Source organism: Malaclemys terrapin, chromosome 9 (assembly GCF_027887155.1).
Source record: "Malaclemys terrapin pileata isolate rMalTer1 chromosome 9, rMalTer1.hap1, whole genome shotgun sequence".
Lineage (NCBI taxonomy): Eukaryota > Metazoa > Chordata > Testudines > Emydidae > Malaclemys > Malaclemys terrapin.
Genome location: NC_071513.1, coordinates 55,010,895 through 55,035,619, shown reverse-complemented (window position 1 = coordinate 55,035,619; position 24,725 = coordinate 55,010,895). Strand labels below are relative to the sequence as shown.

The 24,725-nt window shown below is 52.8% G+C and overlaps 1 protein-coding gene across 5 annotated transcripts in view; it reads right to left on the bottom strand.

The window, feature by feature from the left end:
* Positions 1–24,725, bottom strand: part of DGKG (diacylglycerol kinase gamma) — a 143,735-nt gene that overhangs the window by 45,708 nt on the left and 73,302 nt on the right. For all 5 annotated transcript variants that reach the window (XM_054040177.1, XM_054040181.1, XM_054040179.1 and 2 more), the window contains 7 exons: positions 24,511–24,584; positions 23,867–23,941; positions 23,639–23,724; positions 22,646–22,735; positions 17,455–17,615; positions 9,240–9,304; positions 1,621–1,711 (listed from right to left, as the gene is read on the bottom strand). In XM_054040177.1, the coding sequence (XP_053896152.1) occupies positions 1,621–1,711; positions 9,240–9,304; positions 17,455–17,615; positions 22,646–22,735; positions 23,639–23,724; positions 23,867–23,941; positions 24,511–24,584 (642 nt within the window). The remainder of the gene's footprint in view (positions 1–1,620; positions 1,712–9,239; positions 9,305–17,454; positions 17,616–22,645; positions 22,736–23,638; positions 23,725–23,866; positions 23,942–24,510; positions 24,585–24,725) is intronic.

The window sequence follows — 24,725 nt, the reverse complement described above, 5'->3', positions numbered from 1 at the left end:
GCTGGACATGAATTAAATTGCAAGCAGCATGGCCTGCATGGTCAGATCCACGTCAGCCTTTGTGGCAACCGACCTGTTTTTTCTAGCCCTCATGAATAAGTAATAAAAGGTTCATTTATTCAGAGATAAGGAAAGCAGGAAGTTTACAAAAAAACACAGCACAAAACCCCCAGTGCGAACTGTAAAATGACAGAGCTCTTAGCAACCACTGACAAGTGGCTCCCCCCTCCTCCTTTCTCTAATTAAAGGCTGTTTCCATGTTGCCAAAAGGCGGCTGTGTGCGGACACAGCGTTTACAGAGAGAGACTGTTCCAGGCCCACTCTCCAGTACAGCTGCAAGGCACAAACAGGAGTATTCTGTTCTCCCGCAGCTGGCTGCAGTTAGGGCAAGTGCCCTGCTCCCAGCTCTCTGGTATATGTTTAAGGAGAATTCACCTTGCAAATATACAAACTTGACCAAAATATTTTCCTGAGCTGTCTTGTCCATTTCCTTTCCCCGGGCTGCTAATCAGGAGATCTGGACGTCAGCAGAAGCCTGCTCCTTTCAACCAGCTTCCTCCCCGTCCCCAGCATATCTAGTGACATCACGCCCCAGCAAGGTCACATCATCGCTCCTGGATCGAGCTGTCACTGAGCGAATCAAGCAGGAGTATGGAGCTGCTTTCAGTGGAGAACACCGCTACTTACATACCAACTACTTAGTGAGGACAGGACTGTTTCAGGGGACTATACTAAAACATTTTCAAGCTGCAGTTACATCAGTATATTTCAGGTCAGGAGTTGGGCTTTCTTGGCCTAACACTCTAATGATCGCTATTTATTATTTTCACTGGCATGACGCTCAGAGGCCGTAGTCAGAATCTGGGCCCCATTCTGCTGGGTGCTATACAACCGCAGAGGAAGAAATGCTGCCTGCCCCAAAGAGTTTACAGTCTACTTATTGAATGTAACAATGGTGCATTGCTTGAGATCAGATACCTGCCTTTGCTCTGAAACGATACTTTAGGGAAACAAAAATGGAGGTGGGTCTGTATGGTCAGATACCTGCATCGATGGGTAACATTTTCAAAATCACTTACAGGACTTAGGAGCCTACGGGTAAAATTATCAAAAACATCTCAGTGACTTAGGACCCTAAGTTCCATTTTCAAAAATGGCAGGCACTTACGACCAGATTGTCAAAGGTATTTAGACACCTGAAGATGCAGATAGGTGTCTAGTGGGGTTTTCTAAAGCATTTAAGTAGGTTTGGTGTCTAACCAATCCAATGAAAGTTAGGCACTGAGGTACTTTTGAAAATCTCACTAGGCACCTATCTGCATCTTTAGGTGTTTAAATACCCTTTGAAATCTGGCCATAAGTACCTAAACCACTTTTGAAAATGGGTCTTGGGTTTCTAAATAACCAAGGTGCTTTTGAAAATGTTACCCTCTGCCAATCAATATTCTGATTTCAGCTTCCTACCGGCCACAATTCACTGCCACTCCTGGAAGTCCCTCATTGGGCAGATGTTTGAGAGCCACCATTTCATTCCCAGGAGCACAGCCTCCAGGAGGAGACTCTGATGGGAACCTGTCAATGCCACGCTTGGACAAATGGTCACCGTACGCTGAAGCTCACCTCGATCTCTAGGTAGTCGTGGAGCTTCTTGCAGGTAGCAGCGAAGGTTTCAGTCGTGCCAAATTCAAAATACCACAGCTTGTTCTTCATCCTGACACACAGAACACACAGAGTTGGGAGGACTCATTAACACATTTGTCTGGAGACATGGCTCCATCTCTAACCCCTTCCCCTCCAGGCCAGGGTTCTCCAGCCCCACTGACAGGGGAATTCTACCAGCCTGCTGCTGAGACCCTGCCCACAAGCTTGTCTCCTAGGAAAAGTGGGATACTGTTACACGGAGTGACGCTGGCCAGCCAATGTGATACATACACATGCCCCGAGACCAACTGAATATGGGCTGTTGGGGCGGCTGGCAAGGCCCAAGTGTAGAGAAGTGGAGACGTTTCTGAAGCCCTGCATTCATGCCGGCGAGGGGATGCCAGACGCAGCTTTGGATACAGAAGAGGAATCATTGAGCTTTGTGACGGGTTGTGCATACCCCGCACTGGAGAAGAAAGGGTTAACCCCACACTATGGGCGGTGGAAGACCCGCCCTGCTGGCCATGCTAGGCATACTCCAACTGCTGCCTCAGTATAAAAGGGAGCAGCCCAGCTCATTCTAGGTGGATGGCTGGAGGGGAAGGACCTTCAACCAAAGCTCCAGCTGAAGAGCCGCCACAACCCTTGCCTGGATTGGAGGCCTGGAGCCCAAGGAGCTTTGGAGAATCATCCACGCTGAGGAGCTCGGAGACCCTGATGCCCCATGGACAGCAGCTTCTGGAACTACGGTAGGAAGCGACCCGGGTGTGTGTGTGACCAAATGGTATCTCCCAACAAAGTGAGGTGAGCGTGTTTTGGTGGGATTCCCTGCTAACCCAGTGATGGACCACGCTGTCACTGTTAGGGCCCTGGGTCAGGGCCCAGTGGAGTTGGGTGGGCCCAGGACCCCCTATTTGGGCCATCACTCCCCTGGTGGTGGCCCCCACCTTTCCCTGCCATATTGACTCTGGCCATTAGGCTGTGTTGCCCTGTGTACGAGGGCCACCATATTGACCTTAGTCATTAGCCTGTGCTGCCCTGTGTTCGAGGGCCACCATATTGACTGTAGCCATTAGGCTGTAATTCTGGCCATTGGGCCGCACTGCCCCGAACCTGAGGGTTGCTAGCTGAACACTGGCTGCTGAGCCGCCCTGCCCTATCCCCGAGGGTGATTACATGGACTCTAGCTGCTGGGCTGCACTGTCCTAGGGCTGGGGGGTTGTTAGACTGACTCTGGCCACTGGGCCGTGTTGCCCTGAGTGTAAGGGCTGCTGTACCTGACCGCAGCCTCTGGGCTGTACCGCGTTCACCCCAAGGGCCACCAGGGAGACTAACTGCGGTGATATCACCACCCTGTCCCATCCCAAAGTGGGATGGGGTGTACATACACCGCGACAAGCATGTTCACACTGAGCCAGGCAGTGGGGTGGAAACCCGGAGAGCAGGAATTCCTCTTTTGGCCAGGACTGGCATATCACAGGAGCAGCTCCATACCCTGACAGCCAAACCAGGCAGTGCAGAGACAGTCGGGTGTCAAGTGCACTGAGCCTTCTCCAGAACTGCTCAGGGTCTGCAGTAACAACTTAGAGAACACGGCAGCAGTCACAACAGAGGCAGTGGTCCTCAGAGGCAGTGGTCCTCTCAGGTCCTCCTGGACAGAGGTGGGGTGGGGCAAAAGCTCTTCTCAGTCCCCAGCTCTCCTCTTGAGGGGAAAGGCACTGCAACAGGGGATGGGGTACAGCAGAGCCAGGCAAAGGAGACCTCCAGCAGGCTCTCTGCTCCACCCCTTTCTGCACTCCCCCATGGGTCAGGAACCCTACCAACCCCTCATGGGTCGTCACCCCTGTTCGGAGAAGAGGGACTGGCCCCCATAGCGGCAGCAGGGGGGCGCATCTCCCCAGTCCCATGCCAGCTCTGGGCACATGGGTTCGAGCGGTGGGGGGCAGCATGGAAAAGAGGCTGGGAGCGGGGCCGGGGATCACTTTGCCCAGCAGGGTGCAACGAGGGCTAGATTATGGAGGCACAAGGAAGCAGCTAGCTTGGTTAAACGGAAACTTAATAGAGGAAAGAGCTAGACCAGGCACGTCAGGGAGGATCCCAAAAGGAAGACCCCAAAGCTGTCAGTGGGGTGAGTGGTCAGTGTCTAGCAGCAAAGGACCAAAAATACAGAAATATCAATTAAATACACATTGCCCATTTAAACCAGAGATTAAGGTGATTTCATGGTTTCAGAGTCCCCTGCATGCTTTGGGGTGCTAGCCAAGTAAATCATAGGGTAGTAATAAGCTGATTGAATTAGCTGCTACAAAGTCAGGAACAGAAGGGAAATGTATCAGGGGTTGGATTAAAATACACTGTGGTCTTGGGGAGAGTGGCTAAAAATCAATGGGATTCACTAGAGACAAATGCAAAATGCTTTCATTGGCACAGGCCCAAACGCAAATGGGGGTGCCTGGCTAGGAAACAGCAGCACACGCCAGGATCTAAGGTTGTAGGGGAGGATTGATTATACGTGAGTCAGCAATGCAAAGCTAGAGCAAAAAAGGAGCATGCTATATTGGGCTGCATCAATAGGACTGCGTGTAGAACAAGCCAGGTAATTCTCGCTGTCTCACTATCACTAATTAGGGCCATCGGGGGCACAGGGGACAGCTCTGTGGCTCAGAATTCCCAAACAACAGAACCCTATTTTCAAAGGCTGTTGCCTAAATGAAAGCACCCAAACGAGTACTTGGCCACTGAACTGGTTCTCTGTATACGGCCAGCAGGCAGCCTTAGAAACTTACATTTACCTGTCGCAATGGTTACTGGGATATTGGCACTAATCCCCAATTCTGAGTTCCAGGAGTCCCACCAATATCCAATTGGTGGATTTGGTAGGTTTGAGAGCCAAATGTGCCTCCTGATTTGAGCACCCAATTGAGCAAGTCGGCGCCTCCCTGCAGTGCCCATGTTTCAAAACTGCTCAATTGGCAGAGAGTTCAGAAAGCAGGCACACCAGAAGGGTCAGAAAGCTGGGCATGCTCAGTCTAGGGAGGGAGACAGGATAGCTGTCAGCAAATACTAACCTGAAGGGATGTTGCACAGGGACTCGTTATTCTAGTACCTAATGAAAACAGACCACGTACTAACAAATCAAAGCTTCAGCAGAGACCCTAGTGGAGGCCCTGGCCATAGAGGGGGAGAGAGGGGAGTTGCAACAGTGGAAAGCACCTGAAACCTCTCTCTGTTCTGGGGGCCCAAAGATGGCACATACCCTCAGAAGAGTGAGGAACTCTGGCTAGGGATGGGGCTTGGCCAGGGCAGCTGGAAGATGGAACGAGTTAGTGCATCCTCTAACCAGCCTGCACCATCAACCAGCCCCATGGAAACCCAAGAGAAAAGGAGACAGCAGGACACATCTTGCTCACCTGCCAGTGCATCAGGGTGATTCACACCCTCCCTCCCCAGCTGCAGGGACTCTGGCCCTACGTCAGTAAGAACGACTAGAGAACGCAATGGAGCAATTTGCAATTGGAGGAGGATATGGAATGGCCATGGCTGAAGACAACCAACGCTGGATATGATGGGCTGAACAGCTATAGGGTGAAAAACTCCATCTGGTCGTCACGCAAAAGGATCTGGGAAGGTTTACATGTCTCATTGATATTACGCACCTAGTACTCACATGGATGCAAAGGGCAGCGTGACAGAACTCTTATGTGAAAGTGATAAAGAATCACTGAAACAACTGATTCTAACACCGAACAAGGAACTTGATTAGAATAAAGAAAAGTAAGTATTACCCTTAAATCTACTGTCTTTCCAACTACCGAGCATTGCTTCTGCTCTATTCCCAGCAGTGCCAACTCTCATGGTTTTATCATGACTCTCATAATATTTGGTGATTTTCTTAAAGCCCCAGCTCCTGGAGTCAGGGGATTGTGTGAGAATCTCAGCTTGTATTAAAAAAGATGCAAGTTTCTACTGCTCCTGGTTGCAGAGAAAAACTTGGGAATGTGACCCTTAGGGTATGTCAACACCACAATCGTGTGTAGACGTACCTGAGCTAGATTTGATCTAGCTAGTTCAGGTACTGGCTAAGTAAAGCTGCAGCCACATGGGCTTCAGCTTGGGCTGTACAAGCCCACCTGGAAGTCATGGTAATTATGAGGGTAGCTAACCAGCAGTGAAGCGTATGCTACCTCTGCTCAGGTACCTGACCTAGCTGTAATACACGCCTCATGCTACGTACAGGACAGGGGTCCAGATACACTGTGACAGATGCCCATGGAATAACAATAAAGCAGACATGTGGCTTTCTGGCACTGTCAAAAGGGAGGGCGCTTGACAGAGTTTCCAGGCACCTGGATGAGATGGCTGTGACATATCCATGGAAATCATTTATGGTTCTGGCTACCCTAGCAACAGGGCTGGCCCTAAACTAAATGGTGCCCCAGGAGAGGAGCGTCTTTGGCATTCCCCTACCCTTTGTTAAATTTTTGAATTCCTTATTTTGTATTGCATGTGTAGCCCATTTCACGACTTGGCTGCACAATTTGCATGCATGATTTATCCCTATCATATAAGATGCTCAATTTGCATGCTAGGATCTGTAAACAACAAAAACAGCCCCCCAACTCCAGCGGCCCCCAAGCCTGGCACCCCAGGTGGTTGCCTGGGTTGCCTGCCCCTAAATCCAGCCCTGCCTACCAAAACAGCACCCTGTTTACACAAGTAGTTGTAGTCAAACCATGTGAGCAGGTGGGCTTTCCTTGCTTGCACGACTAGAAATCAAACTATGTTCTAGCCATGTTAAAGGCCAAGTTTAACCCGCCTATGCAGGGCTACTATACATTGCAGGCAGCTGGGGCTGAAGACGGTTTGGTCTAAGCAAGGCACAGCCGCAGTTTCTGAGCAGACCATAGTCCAGTCCTGCCTTCGCTGCCAGTTCTACCCACATACAGCAGGAGCCATTACAGCTGGGGAGGTTCCTAGTGCACACGCAGCACAAGGCACTACCGCCTGGCACAGATTCCTCTCGGCACACACTTGGGAGGCAGTCTGTTCCAGCCACATCTGGTCACCGACAGGCCATTTTTAACCATGTACAGAGAGGGCCTAGGTCTTAGGTACCTCCATGTCATGGCTGGAAGGGCTCAGCCCTCGCCTGGCACAAGCACTGCTGAAAAGCCCACCTCATCCTTTAGGTGCTTCAGTAAGAAATCTGGCCCTGGATCTCTGGGGGGGAGAAGGGGGAATGGGGGAGGAGAGCCACAGACCCCCACTGGCCACACACGCTCTGGCTGCTCCTCACTGCGAGAAGGAAGCGGAGGGGCTGCAAGTCAGACAGCAGTGAATAGAGAGGAGAGGGGCCACCTCCTCAGCTCCCTCGCTCCAGATGCCGCACGCAGCACCCCCAGCCAGGGAAAGCAATGACTTCGCTTTCCGGGGTGGTGTCCAAACCCACCACCTGACAGAGCTGCTTGGGGCTGAGCGGGCTCACACCCACTGAGCCGGTAGCAAAATCTGGCGGTAGCGCTTTTGCACATTGCCCCAGCAGCTCCTGGACGGGGCTCCCTGCAAAATCCCATTGAACCAGGAGGTCCCTGCTCCACCTTAAACCTGATGCCTCCCTTGCACCGGGGTCCAAGAGAGGAAGCCAACATGGAGGCCAGGTGGGCTGCTGGGAAGAAGCAGGAAGATAGCAAGAGAAACCGAGAGGAGATTCAGGCTGGGGGCTTGCTGGGGGAGGGTGTTAGGTGAGGCCACAGTGCTGTGTGGGTGCTGGATCTCTTGTAGGAAAAAGAGCAGGGGACCTGCAGTTTGGAGGGGCCAGGCCACCCACCATGGGCTATGAGTCATTGGTCTTCACCAAATAAGTGCCCAGGGATCATCCCCTCTGTTACAAGGGCCAAATCTGGAGCCCTCGGAAGTCACTAGAATTTGGCCATTGACTCCAATGGGATGAGATGTGTGGGGTTAACAGGAGTGGCTGAATAAGCTGTCAGCACCCACACACTGCAGCCCCAAAATAACAAAACCACGGCCTGATTGGAGCTCCTTCTGAGCTGCCTGGGATTTGAGCAGGTGGGGAGTGGCTCCTGTTCTCCCTAACTGTTATTCAGGTGGCTCTTGGTGGCAGGGGAGGGACAGAGAGACAAGGTGTGCTGGGCTTGTTTGACTCCCCGGGCTGTGCTTCAAAGAGCTGCCCCAGGATCAGAGAGTTTTGCACTGTAGCCCAAAGCTGGAGCTGAGGTTCTTTGGTGCTTCTCTAGCAGGAATTTCTGAAAATCAGGGCCCTGGGGGGGGGGGGGGGATCTGCCTGTGTCTCTTGCACGGATCATAAGCCACTGGCTCCTGCTGCCCATGTGCCATTTTTATAATCTCCAAGTGAAACATGAGCTAGTCCCAACCTGTGGCTCTGCCAGTGCTGGATAGCCTGCTCTTGCTAGCCCTGGAGTTTGGAGCTAATTGTAAAGTGTGAATGAATGTAGCTGGGTTTGCAGCCAAATCCTTGCACCTTTCCAAGAAGGCTGAAATATCCAGCCCTATAGGATGGGTGAACCGACAGACCCAACACGGCCTCGATCACAGTGCACTGAATGTTTATTTTCTCAGCCCAGGTGCAGCTTCCGGGCCGCAAGCACTCCCACTGCTGTTGTTTCTATTTTACAGCCAGGTTGGATTAAGTCTGTCATGGCTCACCACCAAAGCCCAGATCTTAACCTTTGAAGCATATGGCAAAGCCCCTCTTCTTACTGCCTTCTCCACAAGGGCTGGTTGCCCCTTTTCAACCCGACTGGTTAGTCAAAGTGCGGGGCCCTGGGGATGTTCCAGCTAGAAGGAGACATCGATGGAGGCTGCTGTTTTCTTTGCTGTCACCTTGTTTAGTTACTAGGAACGTACAAAATTCTGCTTCTCTGAATGCAGGAGGACCCACGAACAAAGGGAGCAATTTCTTAGCTTGCATGCAGCCCCAACTTTCTTTAGCCAACAGACCCAAAATCTCTCTCTCTAGCTATATCCAGGGTCACACTTTGTTCACAGGCTGCTGCTTGCCTCTGCCTCTCTCTCTCTTCTTGTCTTTTTTACTCTTTTCTCTCTTCTGCCTCCCCCCTGCCCCATGTGCCTCTACTCAAAACAATACTCAGCCAAAAGCTCCTGGGTGCTTCACATACTCCTTTTGTCTTATGTGACTCAGTGAGCGGTGGGGGCCTCAGGGCAGAGGCGGAGCGGAGATGGGAAGGGGCGGAGCGCGGGCAGGCCTCGGAGGGGGGTGGGAAGAGGAGCAGCGCAGGTGGGGCCAAAGGGGAAGAATGGGAGTGGGGCCCTGGGGCGGAGCGCAAGCAAGGCCACAGCCCAGGCATCTGTGCTTTCTGAGACAGCGGGGTGGTGGCTGTTTGGGAGCCTCCCCTGGCCTATTATGCCCACCACCCCTATCCAGTTCCTAGGACCATGCTGGTAACAGAAGCCTAGACAGTTGGATTTTGTGCTCCCTGCAAGACAAGTCCTTAAAGCAAGATTGGTCCAATGCAGGACTTCCTCCTCCCCCCTCCTCCCGTAGCTGGTGGGGAATGCTTCCACCAGCATCACAATGGAATGGCCAAAGGGTTTACCTGCTGTTGAATTTCTCAGGGTGCTTTTCTCTCATCACGTGGAATCGATGCGCGATGGAGGCGTCCTGCAGGGAGAGGGAACGAAGGGACACGTGAGTTGAGTTATGGGAAATGCCTGATGACAGAAGAGAGACATTTCCAGAAAATCAACATGAACTTGCCAAGAGCTGAGATTCAGATAAGTAAGCGTCATCTCCTAAGCCAGGACATCAGCTCCTGAGGGCTAATGCCTGGAACAGAAGTTTACTCAGGGCTTTGATTTCTGCGCTAAAGACCTAGTTAGGGTTTTTTTATTTAACAGCCAAACATCATCCACGTCTGAGTTACCAGCAAAGCCGAGCCCGAGGAAATGGGTGAGTTGCTCTGTTGCTGACAGAGCTGAGCCCCCCTGGGAGTAGAGGGAACTGTGGGAGGCTGAGGGCAAGGAGGTGACAAAGGAAAAGTCACGGACATCTCAAATGCTGACGGTATCTGATTTTATCAAAAATTTCCATGACTAAGCTGTGATTTCCCCTGAAGTCCTGCTAATGCCTTGGAACTACAGAATTCCCTGGCCGTGCAGGCAAGCTGGAGTGCCTAGAGACACAAAAAGAACAACAACAAAAAATACAGTAAGGGACAATCCTGCACTAGCAGGGAGGATAGGGACTAGACGACTCAATATTTTACTTCTCTGTTTCTGTGCCCTTAACGCCGTCATTGGCAATCTGGGGATTTTACCGTAACTCTAGTCGTGCAGAGAGACTTGGAATCTTGCACTCTACATCAGTACTGTATAGTGGCTAGCATACCGTTATCGGGTATTAAAGAGGGAGTCCCATAACGTTACACTCATTGCACATAGCATGAGATCACTCTATGATGAGACAGCATTCTATATCGCCCACTACGCCAGGTTAGAAAAAGAGCATGTCAGACACCTAACCACCTAAATTCCTTCCTCCATCAACTTCTGTAGAGCTACGCCTGCGTACCTGAGACGAGCGCTTGGGCCAGCCATGTTAAACGGGCATGTTAAACAAGATGCAATTTGCTAACTTGGCCTCCCTCCTAGACTACCTAAACCCCACCCCTCTGAGGTGGAGAAGGATGGCAAGTGACCAAACAGCAAGCTAGGGGGAAAAGTGATGGTGTTTCTTTCCTTCCTTCAGCCCTTGAAGGCCAGTTTATCTCAAGAGCTGAATGCATATAAAACAACTCCATTTTATGCCATTGACTCCGTTTCCTGCAATTTTAAACTATTCCTTAAGCTAATAATTCCCTCTCTTATATGGGGTATTTTAGTCAAACATTTATGAAAACTTCCAACAGTTAAATCCTATAGAACATAATGGGGATCTATTGGGATTACTCTCCAACCTATCCAACGCAACAGGGAACAATATCCTTTCTGTAGGTTATTGGAGCTGTGTGTTATGATTCCATAGCAGGGCTAGAATTCTCTATGTAATTCTATGACGCAATTCAAAAATTCAACAGCAAGATTTGAATTGTTGCAAGATATGTTGCAGCTGAAGAAGTGGGTTTTTTACCCATGAAAGCTTATGCCCAAATAAATCTGTTTAGTCTTTAAGGTGCCACCAGACTCCTTGTTGTTTTAACAGCAAGATTATTTTCTATTAAACTCTGTAGGACTTTGGAGAAGGGAGGGAATTATGAGTGAGGAGTTAACACTGAGAAAGGGCAGTTTGGCTGTGTCACAACGAGGCAGAAGTCATGATGGGGCAGCATAAGGATCTGTGGGACTAGAACCTGCAGCTGGAGGGTCCGAGGTGACCAATGTCTCCATTGGGGAGCCGAGTGAAGCAGCATTTGACAATTGCTAGAGGGTCAGGCACCGCAGGAAGTACCACCCACAGAAGCCCAAGCAAAAGAACCCTGCGGCCACCTGATTGGTATACACCAGCTATTTAAACCAGGAAGTTGCCCCAGGGAGCCGTCTGAGCAACAGTGTAGACACTCTGGCTTGCTACTGCTACAGACTTTGTCTTTTGCCCCATCCTGATCCTTCGGCCCTCTGCCCAGCTTGACTTTGGTGTCCATCTCCTGACTTGGCTTGGTAACTAGTCCCAACTCCTGCCTTCGACCCTGGCCGAGCTGGCACTACTGGCCAGTTGCCAATGCCCTGGCCATTACAGGCAGCTTCTCTGGGGTGAAAGGAATTAACTTTTATCACCCAACCAGAGCTACCTCAGTGGGAAGCGGGAGGGGAGGTGGAATATCACTTGATGCTCCAGTGAGCACAATTTCCCTCTCTGGCTCCCTGTGTGCTATTCTAATTGTCCCACATGAGAGATTAACTGCCATGACTCACTACGGAGGATATGTCAGAGGGGAGATTTTAACCAGACCCTCTGCTTGTCTGGAAAGGTGTGACAGCCTGTATGTGCCATGGCACCGGATATAGCAGCCATGTGAGTGCGGGGTTATAAAGTGAGCTGCTTACGTAGTTTTCAAGCGTCCCTATAAAGTACAGTATGCAGACTGTGCTGGTGGCTCTCTTTCAAGTCTCAGGGCTCGGGTGGCACTGGCAATGCATGCACCACATCAAGGAATCAGCAGCCTATTCGTCGCCAGGATCGCCACCTAGGGCCTTTGGAGAGCCCCGAGTTAAACATCGCTCTAAGCTCCGTGCAAGCCAAACCTTCCGGGCGGTGCTAAGGCTGCTGCCCGGCAGTCCTCATGCCCAAAAATCAAGGCGGCGCAGACAGGAAGTGGCAGTCCAGCTGCCCAAGACTGACACAGCCCGTCACCAGGGCTTTCTTTCAGGGCCCTCTGTCAATACCAAACCTCCCAAGCATGACTTAAGCTTTCAGGGTGTCCCCCTTTTATTGGCTCCCCAGTACCCTCCAACCTTCCATAACAGACTGTGTGGAGGAATTTGTTTTATAGCCTCAGTGTCCTTTTTTTTTTTTGGTCAATGGGCTCCGCACCAAAACAAGAAACCCAGCAGCCTAGGACTCTGGATCAACCTCGCAGGAGCCAAGCCGTCCATAGGCACCATGCAGCAGGGAAGCAGCTTCGTAAAGAAGCACATTTCGAGTCCACGTGGTCAAGGGCTTGCTAGGAAAAATGATTTTTAAAAATGCAGGAAAGCCCAGTGAGAAGGGGTGAGGAAACTGTCTGTCTGCTCTGAAATAAACCTCCTGGGAGGACAGTGCTGTGTGCTCAAGGATATCTCCTTGGAGAGGGGCCCGGATGATTCATATTCACAACTCAACCTGTGCTCACACATGTGACCTACTACATGTTTACCACAGTGCTGCTGTATCACACCATGAATGGTTGATATTAACCCCTTCCCTTCCAGGGATGGTTGGGCAAGCCATGGCCTGTTGGAAAAAAATGCTCCATTCATATTCCCGTGCAAGAAGAAATGCCTATTCGTTCTGAGCCACGTGAAATGTTTATTGCCTATGGTTGTGCCTTTGGAGAAAGGACATATAGTAGTGCTGATCCCCAAACCAGAGTCACTCTGGTTTCATGTCCCAGCCTGATTTTACAGGGGAGGGAATGGCTGCACAGGACTGGGGCTGGCAAATGGGATTATATGAACTACAGGGCTCTCTCAAAGCTTCAGTGGTACCTGGCACTATCTGGTGAAAGATTTTCCTGCTGGTTCTATAGGCAGCAGTGTTAGTGAGTAAGACAGACATTCCGGAGACTATTTTGAGCTGGTAATCTTACTCTAGCCCAGTAATAATGTGTGTCACAAGCACTCAGCAGAACATTGTAATACCAGCCAGTCCATATGGGTTTAATTTAATCAGAGAGACATCAAATCGAAGGCCCTGACTAAGCAAAGCACTTAAGTGTGGGCTTAACCTTCGATCTGAATTTAAATGCTTTGCTGAATTGCGGACTAAATGCCTTCACTCAGTCCCTGGGGAAGAAGGAGTTTGCCGATGGTTTGATTTGCCGATGGAAATTTCCTGGACATTTTCACGCCCATACTAGAAGTAAGCACAAATTTCCAAACTTTTCAAAGTGCGGCCATCCCTCCTCCCGCTGGTGATTGCAACGCCCACCACCCTTCCCAGCTGGTGGCTCCTACCATCCTGTGGCAACCACAGTAATTGTTTACAAAGAAAAATAGCCAATGTCTTTTTATCTGGCTTGATGCACTTTAGCAACCGGAAATAAACAGGAGAATGAGCATCATGGTCAACCAGAGCACAGTGTGAGAACCCCTGCTCTAAGATCTGTCTCACACAGGGCCAGGTTCTACCCCAGGCAGGGTATGCCCAGCTAAGAGAAAGGAAACTGAGAACCCACAGTCCACCCAGGCAAGAGTTAACTCACGTGTTTGCCTGACACACTCTTGCAGCAAGGTGTTGCTGGGGGGACTGGCCGTGCATGTAAAGATTTGCAGGATTAGAGTCTACAAGGCAAATCTGTGGAAGGGTGGGCACCCCCCCTTCAGTAGCAGGACTGGCACCCCCCCACACATTAAAAAGTAACAGTTATAAAAATCTCATTTAACAGCATTTTTGCCTTTTTCCTAGCCCAGACCCCAGCCCGTTCCCTTGTTTTTAAATCCTCCCCTAGTTGCATTTCATGCTGTCGTAAATTCTAGTCCTTTCCTGGTTGTTCATTCAAAATGTGGAAGAGTTACACTGCTGGCAATGTCCCAGCCCTTCCTTGCAGAGGGCACCCCAGCACATTGTGCCCAGTCCCTGCTGGCTGTGCATCAGCTCCAGGAGCACCACGGACATGGCCAGGCCATGGGGCAGCGGGAGGCTCCAGCTTTGTAAAGCCCCACTTTGGAGGAGGAACGGCTCTACACTGCCTCTCAATCCTGCCTTGCTCCATAGAGATGCTGATCCTGCAGACTGATGGAAAATCCACCCTCACCTGTGAAGGAAGCAGAGGTGGAGCAAAATCCTGGCCCCACTGCAGTCAATGGCAAAGCTCCCATTGGCTTCAGTGGAGCCAGCACCTCACCGATGACCTGCACAGAGGCGGAACAGAGTTGGCCTCTCCACCACCCAGGCTCCTTTCCAGTGTCCCAGGCTGAGGTTTCTCATCCTGATGACTCAAGTGTGCTGTTTTCCCACTTTCCCAAACCATGCCAGCCTCAGCCAGGACAGACTCATTCCTCTCTTCCAGAGAACGCGTTGCTAATGACAGCCAGCCCGCGGGGGGCCGGTGACTAGCTGGGGCTGCCCAGCGTTCAGAAGGTCACACCAGCAGGCTGGCTCCCCGCCTTCCAAAACGTGAAAAATAAAAATAAATGACATTTACTCTCAAGAGGGAAACGGCAACGTACCAAACGAGGGGAAGGTGCCCGTCAGATGCCGTGGGGGGAGGGGCTGGGAAGAGACTCATGCACTTGGGAGCCCATGTCTCATTGAGCCTTAGGCTCCTATGTCACTGATGCCCTGATCCACAAAGGGACCTTGGCATGGCGACTCTCAGCATCACCACACCTAACTAGGTGCCCAGAAAATCACAGGTACAACACTGGCATCCACACAGCCCGAGCTTGGCACCAGGGGTGGCTCTATGTATTTTGCCGCCCCAAGCATGGCAGTCAGGCAGCCTTCGGCGGGAGGTCCGCCAGTCCCGCACCTTCGGTGCCCCCGCCGCCAAATTGCCGCTGAAACCGCAGGACCGGCGGACCTCCTGCAGGTATGCTGCCGAAGGCAGCCTGACTGCTGCCCCCACAGCGACCGGCAGGCCGCCCCTCACAGCTTGCCACCCCAGGCATGCGCTTGGAGCGCTGGTGCCTGGAGCCGCCCCTGCTTGGCACCCAGATTCCTTGAATAATAAATGGGAGGAGATGGGCACTTAAGCATGGGCTCCAACAAAGCCAGAGCGATAGGCGGAGAGCTGCCTAAGCTAGCCAATGGGAGGTGGAGATGCGAGGGGTGTGTGCTAAGCCCCACCCCTCTTTAGGAGGGTGGGGCCTCAATCCAATTGTGGTTCTGGGCTTTAGGCACTTTTGAGACTTGTACCCCTTATATCATTCCCCATCTGCGAGGCTGATCATTGGTTTGGGAGAAAGAGTCATGCTGGATGAGTCAAGATGTGCTGCAAACAGCAGTGAGGACAGAAAAATGATGCCAAGTGACCGAGAGAGCATAGAGCGGTGATACTCAGACTGTGGCTTGGGACCTACGAGTGGCTCTTCAATGCATCTCCTGCGGCTCTTTCCAGCCCATGATATTAAAACACTGTGGGATTTAATTAGTAACCAATCTAAGTTATTAACCAATCAGGATGTTTTTACTATGTTATTAACCAATTGTAGTTGATAAAATAATAATAGTTGGTCAGTCATTTTGCTGTGAGAATTATATATAAAAACTAAATGTTTCCCCATCATACTGTTTGAATATGAATATATAGTACTACAGAAAATGAAACCATGAATTCACACTCCTGTGGCTCTTTTGGGTAATTCTGATAGCTAATTTCCCCTGAGGTCTGAATATCTCTGGCTTAGACAGATGAACAGGGAATATCATCAGGAGAGTCCACCTGGAAAAATGCCAGCTAATCCAGCCAGGGATGCTAGCCAAACCCAGAGCTTCGCGGTGTATTTTGTGTGGCTTTTATCAGAGTTCACAGAACTTCTCAAACCTAAAGGCTCAGTCAATACCCCTGGAAACTATCATTAGAGCCATTTCCTAGAGGTAAACTGAGGCACCAACAGGTTAGATTTTGAGATTAGACATTTGCCTGAGTTTAGAGAGGTTCTTGGGAGGAGCCAGGAATAGAAGCTATGGGCCAAAATCTGACCTGGTTTGAGCAGGTGTGATTCCACTGACAGCACTGGAATTACACCCAAGAGTTAAGCCAAGTTACGCAACTTCTGCCTTGTGACTGAGCTCTTGTTTGTCTTTTACTATTTGTCTGCCTTGTATGTGCAGAGGACAAGCTCCCAAAGGCAAGACACACACGATGCAGGGCCTCATCTGGGGTAAACAGGCATGAAAAAAGCACTGACAATTAACACCAGCCAAGGATCTGCCTCTCTGCATGCCTTACGCAACAGGGCCTGGCCACTGCCTTGGGTGTTTGCACACTGCTACAATACACATAGGACCAATAGGGCAGTTCCCTTTCGCCTGCCTCTCTATAGTTTATATCAGAGTGGAGTCACTTTTTTTGGAGGACACATCTCCACAGTGTAAACGCTTTAGGGCCCTGGGAGGATTTTCAGAAACACTCAGCGTTGGTGTAACTCTGTTCCCACTGGAGTTGCCTTTTGAAAAGCCCTCCTCTCTCTCCCCGGGTATGTAGGTGTCTGTAAAGCAGGGGGGCGCCCCACAAGTCGTACAGCGATCGGATACAGAGAGAGACAGCAGGGGACTGCTGCTGGGGTGATGACTTCGGATATCAGAATTATGTGGCCCCCAACGAGCGTGTTATGCTGCAGATCAGGGCGTAAGGTTGAAATCGGCTTCCCCAAGCCCAGGGTGGGAGATCTTAGCAGATCTCAGTGGGGGAGCAGCAATGGACTAGGTCAGAACTGAGGTGCCCTGGCAGAGACACCTTGGGAAGAGACTATTATGGCAGCTTGGCTAGCACTTACTCCAGGCACTAACGTCTGCCTTCAGTTCAACCAGCATCACTTTGCCAATCTGCTGTTACAAAGACGAAAGCCACTGATTCGCTGTCAAGCAATGTCAGTCTGCAGGAGGCCCTTCCTGAGGGGGATTTCCCACCAGGAATATCCCATCTCCCCCTGCTGTTGTGGCCTAGGCCTGCAGAGCCAGCAGCAGCCCCGCCTCTCCAGGGCTAGCTCTACAAAGTGCTCGGGGTACTGTCTGAGTGAGGAATGCCACTGCAAAATAGGGACCCGCTCCTGACTGACCTCAATGGGACTAGCTGGGTGAGGAGGGATGACTCCTGGGAGCCAGGCTGGTGGGCCGACTCGTTGGGCTGCATCCTAGACATTTGGAAAAGCATCATGAAAATGCTCCACAGGTCGCTGCACACTGCCGTTCCACGCAGCCTGGGCCCGTTGCGACGTGGGGTGAAGGGCTGTGACTCATATGTAAACCAGCACAGGGCCACACAGTGACATCAAGCTACTGGCTGTGTGCCCAACATGGAAGGCATGGTACGGCCAAAGGGCTCTGCTATGCCAGTGTGTGTATGCCAGCCCAACACACCACTCCTCACTGATCCCGCCTCGCCCTGGCTGAGCCAAGTCTGGATAGACTCATTGTTCTCCTGCCGGAAGGGAAATCCCAGGACTACTTACCACGCCTATGGAGAAATAGTTGTTGATGATGCTGTACGGGACAGGGTCTCCGTTCTCCTCCTTGTCCGTGGGGATCACGTCAATCCGCCACCGGTCCAACATGACCTCGATGCTGTGTTCAATGTCCTTCAGCACCTTCAGCAGGCTGCCCCCTTCATAACCTTGGGAGGGACAAAGGATTGGATCACTGTTAGCACAAGAGAGATGCTCAGAGCAGCACAGTGACTGCCAACGGGACACATGGCAGTGCCACTTGGAGTCATGTGACGAGAGGGTTAACCGGGGCAGATGGCTAGTGTACACTTCCGCTGGCAATAGGTGGGACACACAGCCCAGTGCCATGCTGAGTTGGCAGGGGTCAATGGCGGCACCTGGGGCATGCTAAAGCATGGTCATCTGTAGTACAGAGACTTGCTCATGGCTGGTAGGGTGCAGCAGCGACCAAGGCTGGTGTTGTCAGCAAACAGGGCCCAGCATTGCAATGGCAGATCAGGCTGTGAGGGCCTGACAACGACCGACAGGGTTGCTGGGAGGGACTCAGCAGGACCTGGGATCAGGGCAAAAAGGGGGAAGTTTGTGGGGTAACTGGCAGTGGGCAGGACTCAGCAGTTGTGGGGTCACTGGAAGTTCCATAGATGTTTCCCTGACCAAGGATCAAACCCAGGCCTCAGTGGGGAAGGCACCAAATTCTGACCACTAGACCATCAGGGAGACACCACACGCTGCTCAGCAGTGACTAGGGTCAGGGTCGGGCCTGTGGGGTCAGGGCAGAGATGGGTCGGGTCTGGGGGATCACTGGCAGAGATGGGTTAGGTCTGCAGGGTCAAGGCTGTGGGGTCAGGGCAGAGATGGGTTGGGTCTGGGGGGATCATTGACAGAGATGGGTTGGGTCTGGAGGGTCAAGGCTGAAGGGTTAGGGCAGAGATGGTTCAGTTCTGTGGGGGCCAGGGCAGAGCTGGATCAGGTCTGGAGAGCAAAGGCAGAGCCAGGTCAGATTTGGGGGGCCAGGGCAGAGCCGTGTCAGGTTCGTGGTGCACTGGATGGGTCCCAGCAGGGTGCAGAGCTGAGAAGAGAGTAAACAGGACCATCCCTCCGTCCCCCCATGGAGTGCCATCACAGTTGCTGGAGGCGAGCGCTGCAGAGTGGGAGGAGGCTTTGTAAAGATTAGCTCCAGGTGGGAATAAATCCACTCACAGGAGTTCCCGGGCAAGCGGCAGAGCCCACCTGGACTCCCAGGGTTTTGGGGTTGGCCCCTCTCCATCTTGTTAGAACGGCATCCTATTCACTGGGCCCAGGGCTGCCTATACACAGCAAAGAACACAGGCAGTTCACATGGGCCATTGGGCCCTGTCCAGATTCACTGCCCAGGTTGCAGAGCCAGCTCTCTGGAACTGCAGGAGCGAGAGCTGCAAGTCTAGCTGGGAGCCAAGATGCGGCTGTTCCTAGCCCATGTCGAGTAACAACCAGGCCAGCAGCCCACACGGGTGGCCACAGCGCCCACTCTCTGCTGAGGCTCTTCTCCAGGGCCCATCACCAGGGTATCTGAGAGCCTCCCACTGTCCCTTGGCCACAGGATGGGGACTGTGTGTGTGAACATCCTGCCTCTCCTCTGGTCTTAGTGCCTGTTGCTGTTGTTGCGGGAAGGCAAATTGCCAGGCTGGTATTTTGCTCAGAAGGCGGGGAGGCCTGGGGATCATTCTCACCTCCTCCAGCAGGACGTGCCATAGCCTCGGACCAGCTGCCAAGACAGCTCTCCTCTGCTGGCATGAGGCTGTGTCCGGGGGCTGCTCAGATCAGCGCTGCCGTGGATGTAACTGCTGGCGGAGCTCTCAGCCCCTTAGCAAGCCCTGCTCGTGGAGGTAACTCAGCCCAGTGGCACACCAGTGGGAACCCTGATCTCGAGGTGGATCTGCTGTTCTGCGGGGAGCTGGCGGCATGGGCGGAGCATGAGGTGGGGCTGGATGGCTGCTGGGTTCTGGCCCAGCTGATGTCAACGTCCACATTCCCAGCCCAACCCAAAGCCAGCAATCCAGCACTGAACCATGAGGGCCCTGTCTCTGACCACGGCCCAGCATTCGGGGGTGCAGTCTTCATGACAGCAGCAAGTGACAGGCTATTTTGGCAGCAGGAGCTATCTGCATGTCCAGAAGCCGCGAGAGATACTGACCAACTCCTGGCTCTGGACCGAGGAGACTACGGGAGCGCAGACTCCCTTGAGATCAGGAGCCGCTGTGGGGTGACCTGCTCTTCACACCTCTCCCACTTTCTGCCAGGGCCACCTCTGTCTTGCTCAGGTTTAGCTCCCATCACCTGCTTCTCTGCCACATGCCAGGGACCAAGCTAGCTGGGTGATGGGCTACAGGAGGGGCTGCGTTAGAGCCAGGTCAGTGTCCTCGAGCTCTGAGCCCGACCCACAAGGATCTCTCCTGTGCAGGGCTTACTGGCCGACCCCGTGGGGATACATGGGCTGGGGTCAGTGGTTTCGAAAGCTGCAGGAATCGGGAGCTGGAGTTGTTTTCTGTGGGGGTGTGAATAGCCCTTGTTAAGTGACTTTCCCACTCTGTCGTGCACGGTGATCAGGAGAGGCTGGTGGCCACAGGATCCCCTGGCTCAGATGCACACACATGGGAACCCAAGAGGGAGGGAGCAAAGGGCAGATGAAGTGGTGGTGGAAACCCCAACTTGTGCAGTGGCAAGCTGTCCTGGTCAGGGAGAGTTGGCCTGGCCCAGGGCGTGGGGAAGTTCAGAGCCAAAACGGAGTGTAAACACTGTAAACGCTGTACTAGATCAGGGTGCTCCTGGAGAGGCGAGGGACAGCCGACTTCAGTTAGGGCTGAACCCAAACTGGGCCATCCAGCGCATCGCACGCTCCACAGGGCTCTATTTCCCAGCAGGGCATTTGCTGTTTCTCTGGCGCTCCAGTGTGGGAAGGGCTCAGTGCCTGCTGCAGTGCTGCCAGGCAGGAAAATCATTCAGCTTCGTGGGGGATTTTGGTGCGACACCCCAGGCCTCGCCCCCCGGATGCTCAGTCCAGTGCTCATGGGCGCCCTGTGATTCCAGGCAGAGAGAGCAGCGAGCCACCCAGCAAGGCACTGGATCGGGGAAGTCCAGAGGGGACTGGATGGGAGGCAGAGAAGAGCCAGAAAAGAGCCTGGGACGCCCAGGACAGCCAGGCCACTCTGGGATTTGGAAGACTAGAAGCCTAAGAAAAATCTGTCTTTCCAGTCAGAGCCTTTCCAATCCCACAGAGTGACGGCACCAGTCACAGACTGGATTAGAGCAGCACCTAACGTGACGTGCTGTCAGGGGTCGGGGGGGGGGGGGGTGGGGAGAGAGAGGCTCAGTGCGCTAGATGCTGTATGTACATTCAGCAAGAGGCCGTCCCAGCCCCAAAGAGATCACAGCCCAAGCTGGCAAGACCAAGGGGGGAGAAAAGAATTGTCCCCCTGCTGTACAGATGGGAGGGACTGAGGCCCAGAGTGACTCGCCTGATGTCACCCAGGGATGGAGCTGGGAATTGAACCTGGACTGCCTAACTCCCCAGCCAGGGTCTAACACAAGCCCAGAAGAACTGGAAGTTGGAGAAGGAAGAGCTGGGTTGTCAGAGTCTGAACGGTCTCTCCTCTATACTCTGCTCTCCCTGCTCAGAAGGACCGGGGAGCTAAGTGACAAGAACACAGCTACCACTAACAGCTCGGTGGAGACGCAGATGCAGACAGGTTAGCTTTGCAAACAATCAGGTAGAGAGGCCAATGCAGATGTATCACTTAATAACCCACAAAAATGGAGCCCACGTGACAAGGGCCTGTCACACTCTCTCACACACGCAGCCGGTTGCTGTACTTGTATGTGTGCCTCGCTCCCCCATCCCCTGGGCTGGTTTGTCTTCTCAGGCCTGCTCTGTGCACAGACTTGTGCTGGTTTAACTAAAAGTGGGTTATGGAGCCATTGCAGCCCACCATGTAGACGCTCTGATTTCTGTTTATATCTATGCAGCTGAACTCAGCTCCTTACCAGGTAAGCTACGCTGAAATTAGCGCACCCACCCAGGGCTTTGCACCTGTTTAACTACAGCAGTTTTGAAACTGACCAAAGTTAATCTGGCGCAACTCTCCTGTGTAGACAAGGCCCCAGAGCACAGCCTCTTCAGAGCAGGGACTGTGTCTGTGCAGAAACCACCGACTGCACTTGAGTGCAACAGCAGGCTAGCTACATGGAGTGAGGCGCTGGACGAAGGCACCATTGCTGTAAGAGATTGCCATTCTAACCGGGACCCTGTAGCTTGCTCCATGGACGTGGACTCCCATGCGATGCTCTGTGAGGGTGCTGAGGTCTGCTGGCTGGGACCATGTTACAGGATCGGGGCCTCAGCTGGGGTTTCATTTCTCCTTTGCTGGCATTCTGATGAAGCATCTGATAAACCATCCCCACATACCTACAGAAAGCCAATTCTCAGGCTATTTCAGGGGGATGATGTGGGGGATTGGAACCAAAACTGTGCCATGAAACGTGACTCTTGCAGCAGTGACGGAGAGAACTCCTTGTTATTGTTCCCTATTTATAGAAATAGCAGCTCTGGTGTACGTGGTACGCATGAGAGGAGAATAAGATAAGGTCCCAAGGAGCTCCCCCATCCCAGTTAGAGAGATGACGTACTGCGAAATGACAATTCCTAGCTCTTCTATGAGGTAGATCTCAAAGCGCTTTACAAAGGAGGTCAGTGCAGATGGAGAAACTGAGGCACAGAGCATTAATTGGCCTGCATAAGGTCACCCTGCAGCAAAGCCAAGAATAGAACCCAAGGGTCCCAGTCCAGTGCTCTATCCACTAGGCCACACCCTCTCCCAAGGGTAGATGGAGGAGAAGCCCCTCACACCCCATAAGAATTTGAATCTTTTGTCTGGGCTGCCCAGCAGATCAGCTGTGTGTCTAGGAAAGCAGAGGGATGACTCACCAGGTACATTTTCAGCCTGATGCAGCTGAATTTGCTATGTTCACTAGCATTAACAGCAAGTCCTCGTGCACCTGGACGGCAAGCACGGTGGTGAGTTTGCGCCATGTGTCCACACATCCTGAGAAGGGACAGTTTGCCCCCCCGGATGTACAGCATGTGCCTACAAAGGCAGCTTGGAAGTGTGTTCTGTGGTGCTTGGGGCGGAGTGGGCCAGCTGGCCAAGTCAGGAAGCCTCACCTCCTCCCCAGCGCAGACACCTGGCCAGGTCGTTGCCGGTTCCCAGTGGCAGGACAGCCACAGGGGGGTGCTTCAGCAAGTTCGCCTTGTCTGCAATGCAAAGAGAGAAGGCTGTTAGCACAGACACAAGCCAGCGGCCTCTCGGCTAAGTCCCTGTCCTATTATCCACAATGCAGGGGCTCCTGGGAAAGTGCAAAGAGCTGAAAACCAGACTCATCCTTTCTGGGAAAAAACAGAGTGATTCTGCTTCTTTGTGGCACTGCAGATTCCAGGGAGAGCCTGTGCCAGCGTGGAAATGGGGCAAATGCATGTGGAAGCATGAGCATACCCGGGTAGCAAGCAAGTGTCCTCTACCCCTGGCGATTCTATCCACAAGAGGGCAGCTTGCAGGCAGGAGCTAGTGTCCGATAGCTCAGCCTGCTTGCCAGGAGCTGCCAGAAGATGCCATTGGTAGGCGCCTCCTAACACGGGGCAGCAATAGCAGCTCAGAGGGATGTCTTCAGAAGAGAGCTCCGCACATCAGGGAGAAGCCATGTGCCCCGGTGTGGCGGGCGGGCCACGGGGCAGAGTGTGGAGAGGGGTTCGACCCGAAGAGCCATGGGAGCATAGAGGAGCAGAGGGGAGGCTGCAGAACATGACAGGGACAGACAAAGCCAGAGGGTTGGCAGTGAGCAGGGCTGCAGTGGAAGATAAACCAGACAGCAGGAGGCAGGCACTTTCCCAGCACTGGGGAAGGCTTGGAGGCAGCAGGAAACCAGCACCAAGTCAGGCAGGAGAGAAGAGAGCTAGGGCAGAATGGGGACCTGCTGCCCCTTAGCCTGTTTTCTGGGAACGTGCAGGTCTGCTCCCACCACAGGGAGTCAGACCAGCGAGCTCCATCACAGCATCTTATCCAGGTTACAAGCGCGGCTGCTCCATGGTGCAGCAGCTTACAGAGCTCCTTAGCTCAGGTCTCTTGGGCACATACACAGTGCACTTGTGATCCCGAGTTACCTATGCAGTCCAGGATCCAGCCAACAGTCCCATCCCCGCCGCATGCCAGGACACGAAAGTCTGGGGCGTCACGGAAAAAATTCAATCTGGAAAGTGGAAGCACAAGGAGGGAGAGTCAGGTGATCACAGGGGATGGCTTATTGCTGGCAGGGGGGTGGGAGAGGATGACAGAGGCAGGGAGAGATAAGGATGGGGTGTGGGGACGTGGGTTGTCTATCATCTCCATACCCAGGAGTCGGTCCCCCTCGGTCCAGGTTGTACACTTGTCTGGGGTTGAGCAGATAGTGGAATTTCCGAAGGACTCTGTGGAAATAGAGGGCGAGTGAGAGACGGAAACAGAAGGAAACTATCCCTGGAAACAAAGGAGAGCCATGCAAATGGGCTGTCTGGCCGAGAGGATGCGGACAGGGAATCCACTCACAGGGCAAGGCTGGCACGGGGCAGATCCCATTGCAGAAACCCCGGCCAGAGCCTGGCACCAGGAGGGGCTGCTGTTGCTTACTCTCCATCTTTGCTCATTATGTGGGGCTCCTAGCAACACACAGAGAGGAAGAAAAGTCAGCAGCAATAGCTCAGTGCCGCAGGGAGCCGGGCATCCCAAGCACTCCCCACCGTACAGCGACTTTCACCCAAACATCTCGTGGCTGGCAGGTGAAGGACAGCCCCGACTAGCTCCAGCTCACCCATATCGCGGAAGGACTGCCATGGTTAGTAACAGGGCCCCCAGTCTGCCCCAGGGGCACCTGTGCAGATTGCCTCTGTCCCAAGCAGCTCCCCTCATCGCTACCTGCCCCCAAGCTCCCCAGATCCATAGGCCTGACTGGGAAGGAAGCAAATGCTCAGCCAGTGCCTCCGGGGAGCAGAGAACGTACCTTTCTCCTTGTCTCCCTCCACTCTTGGGATTCACGAACACCAGCAGAGGGTGGGTCCTGGGCCTGGGGGTGATCTGAAATGCAAAGAGCAGAACACGGCCCGCCCGTGAGACATGTATGAAAACCACCCATCCATGGGCGGGGGGGAGGGGGGAGGAATGGGTGGAGCCTCAGATGAGCTCGAGTCATGAGGCCCTGCTGTAAGACGGGATGGT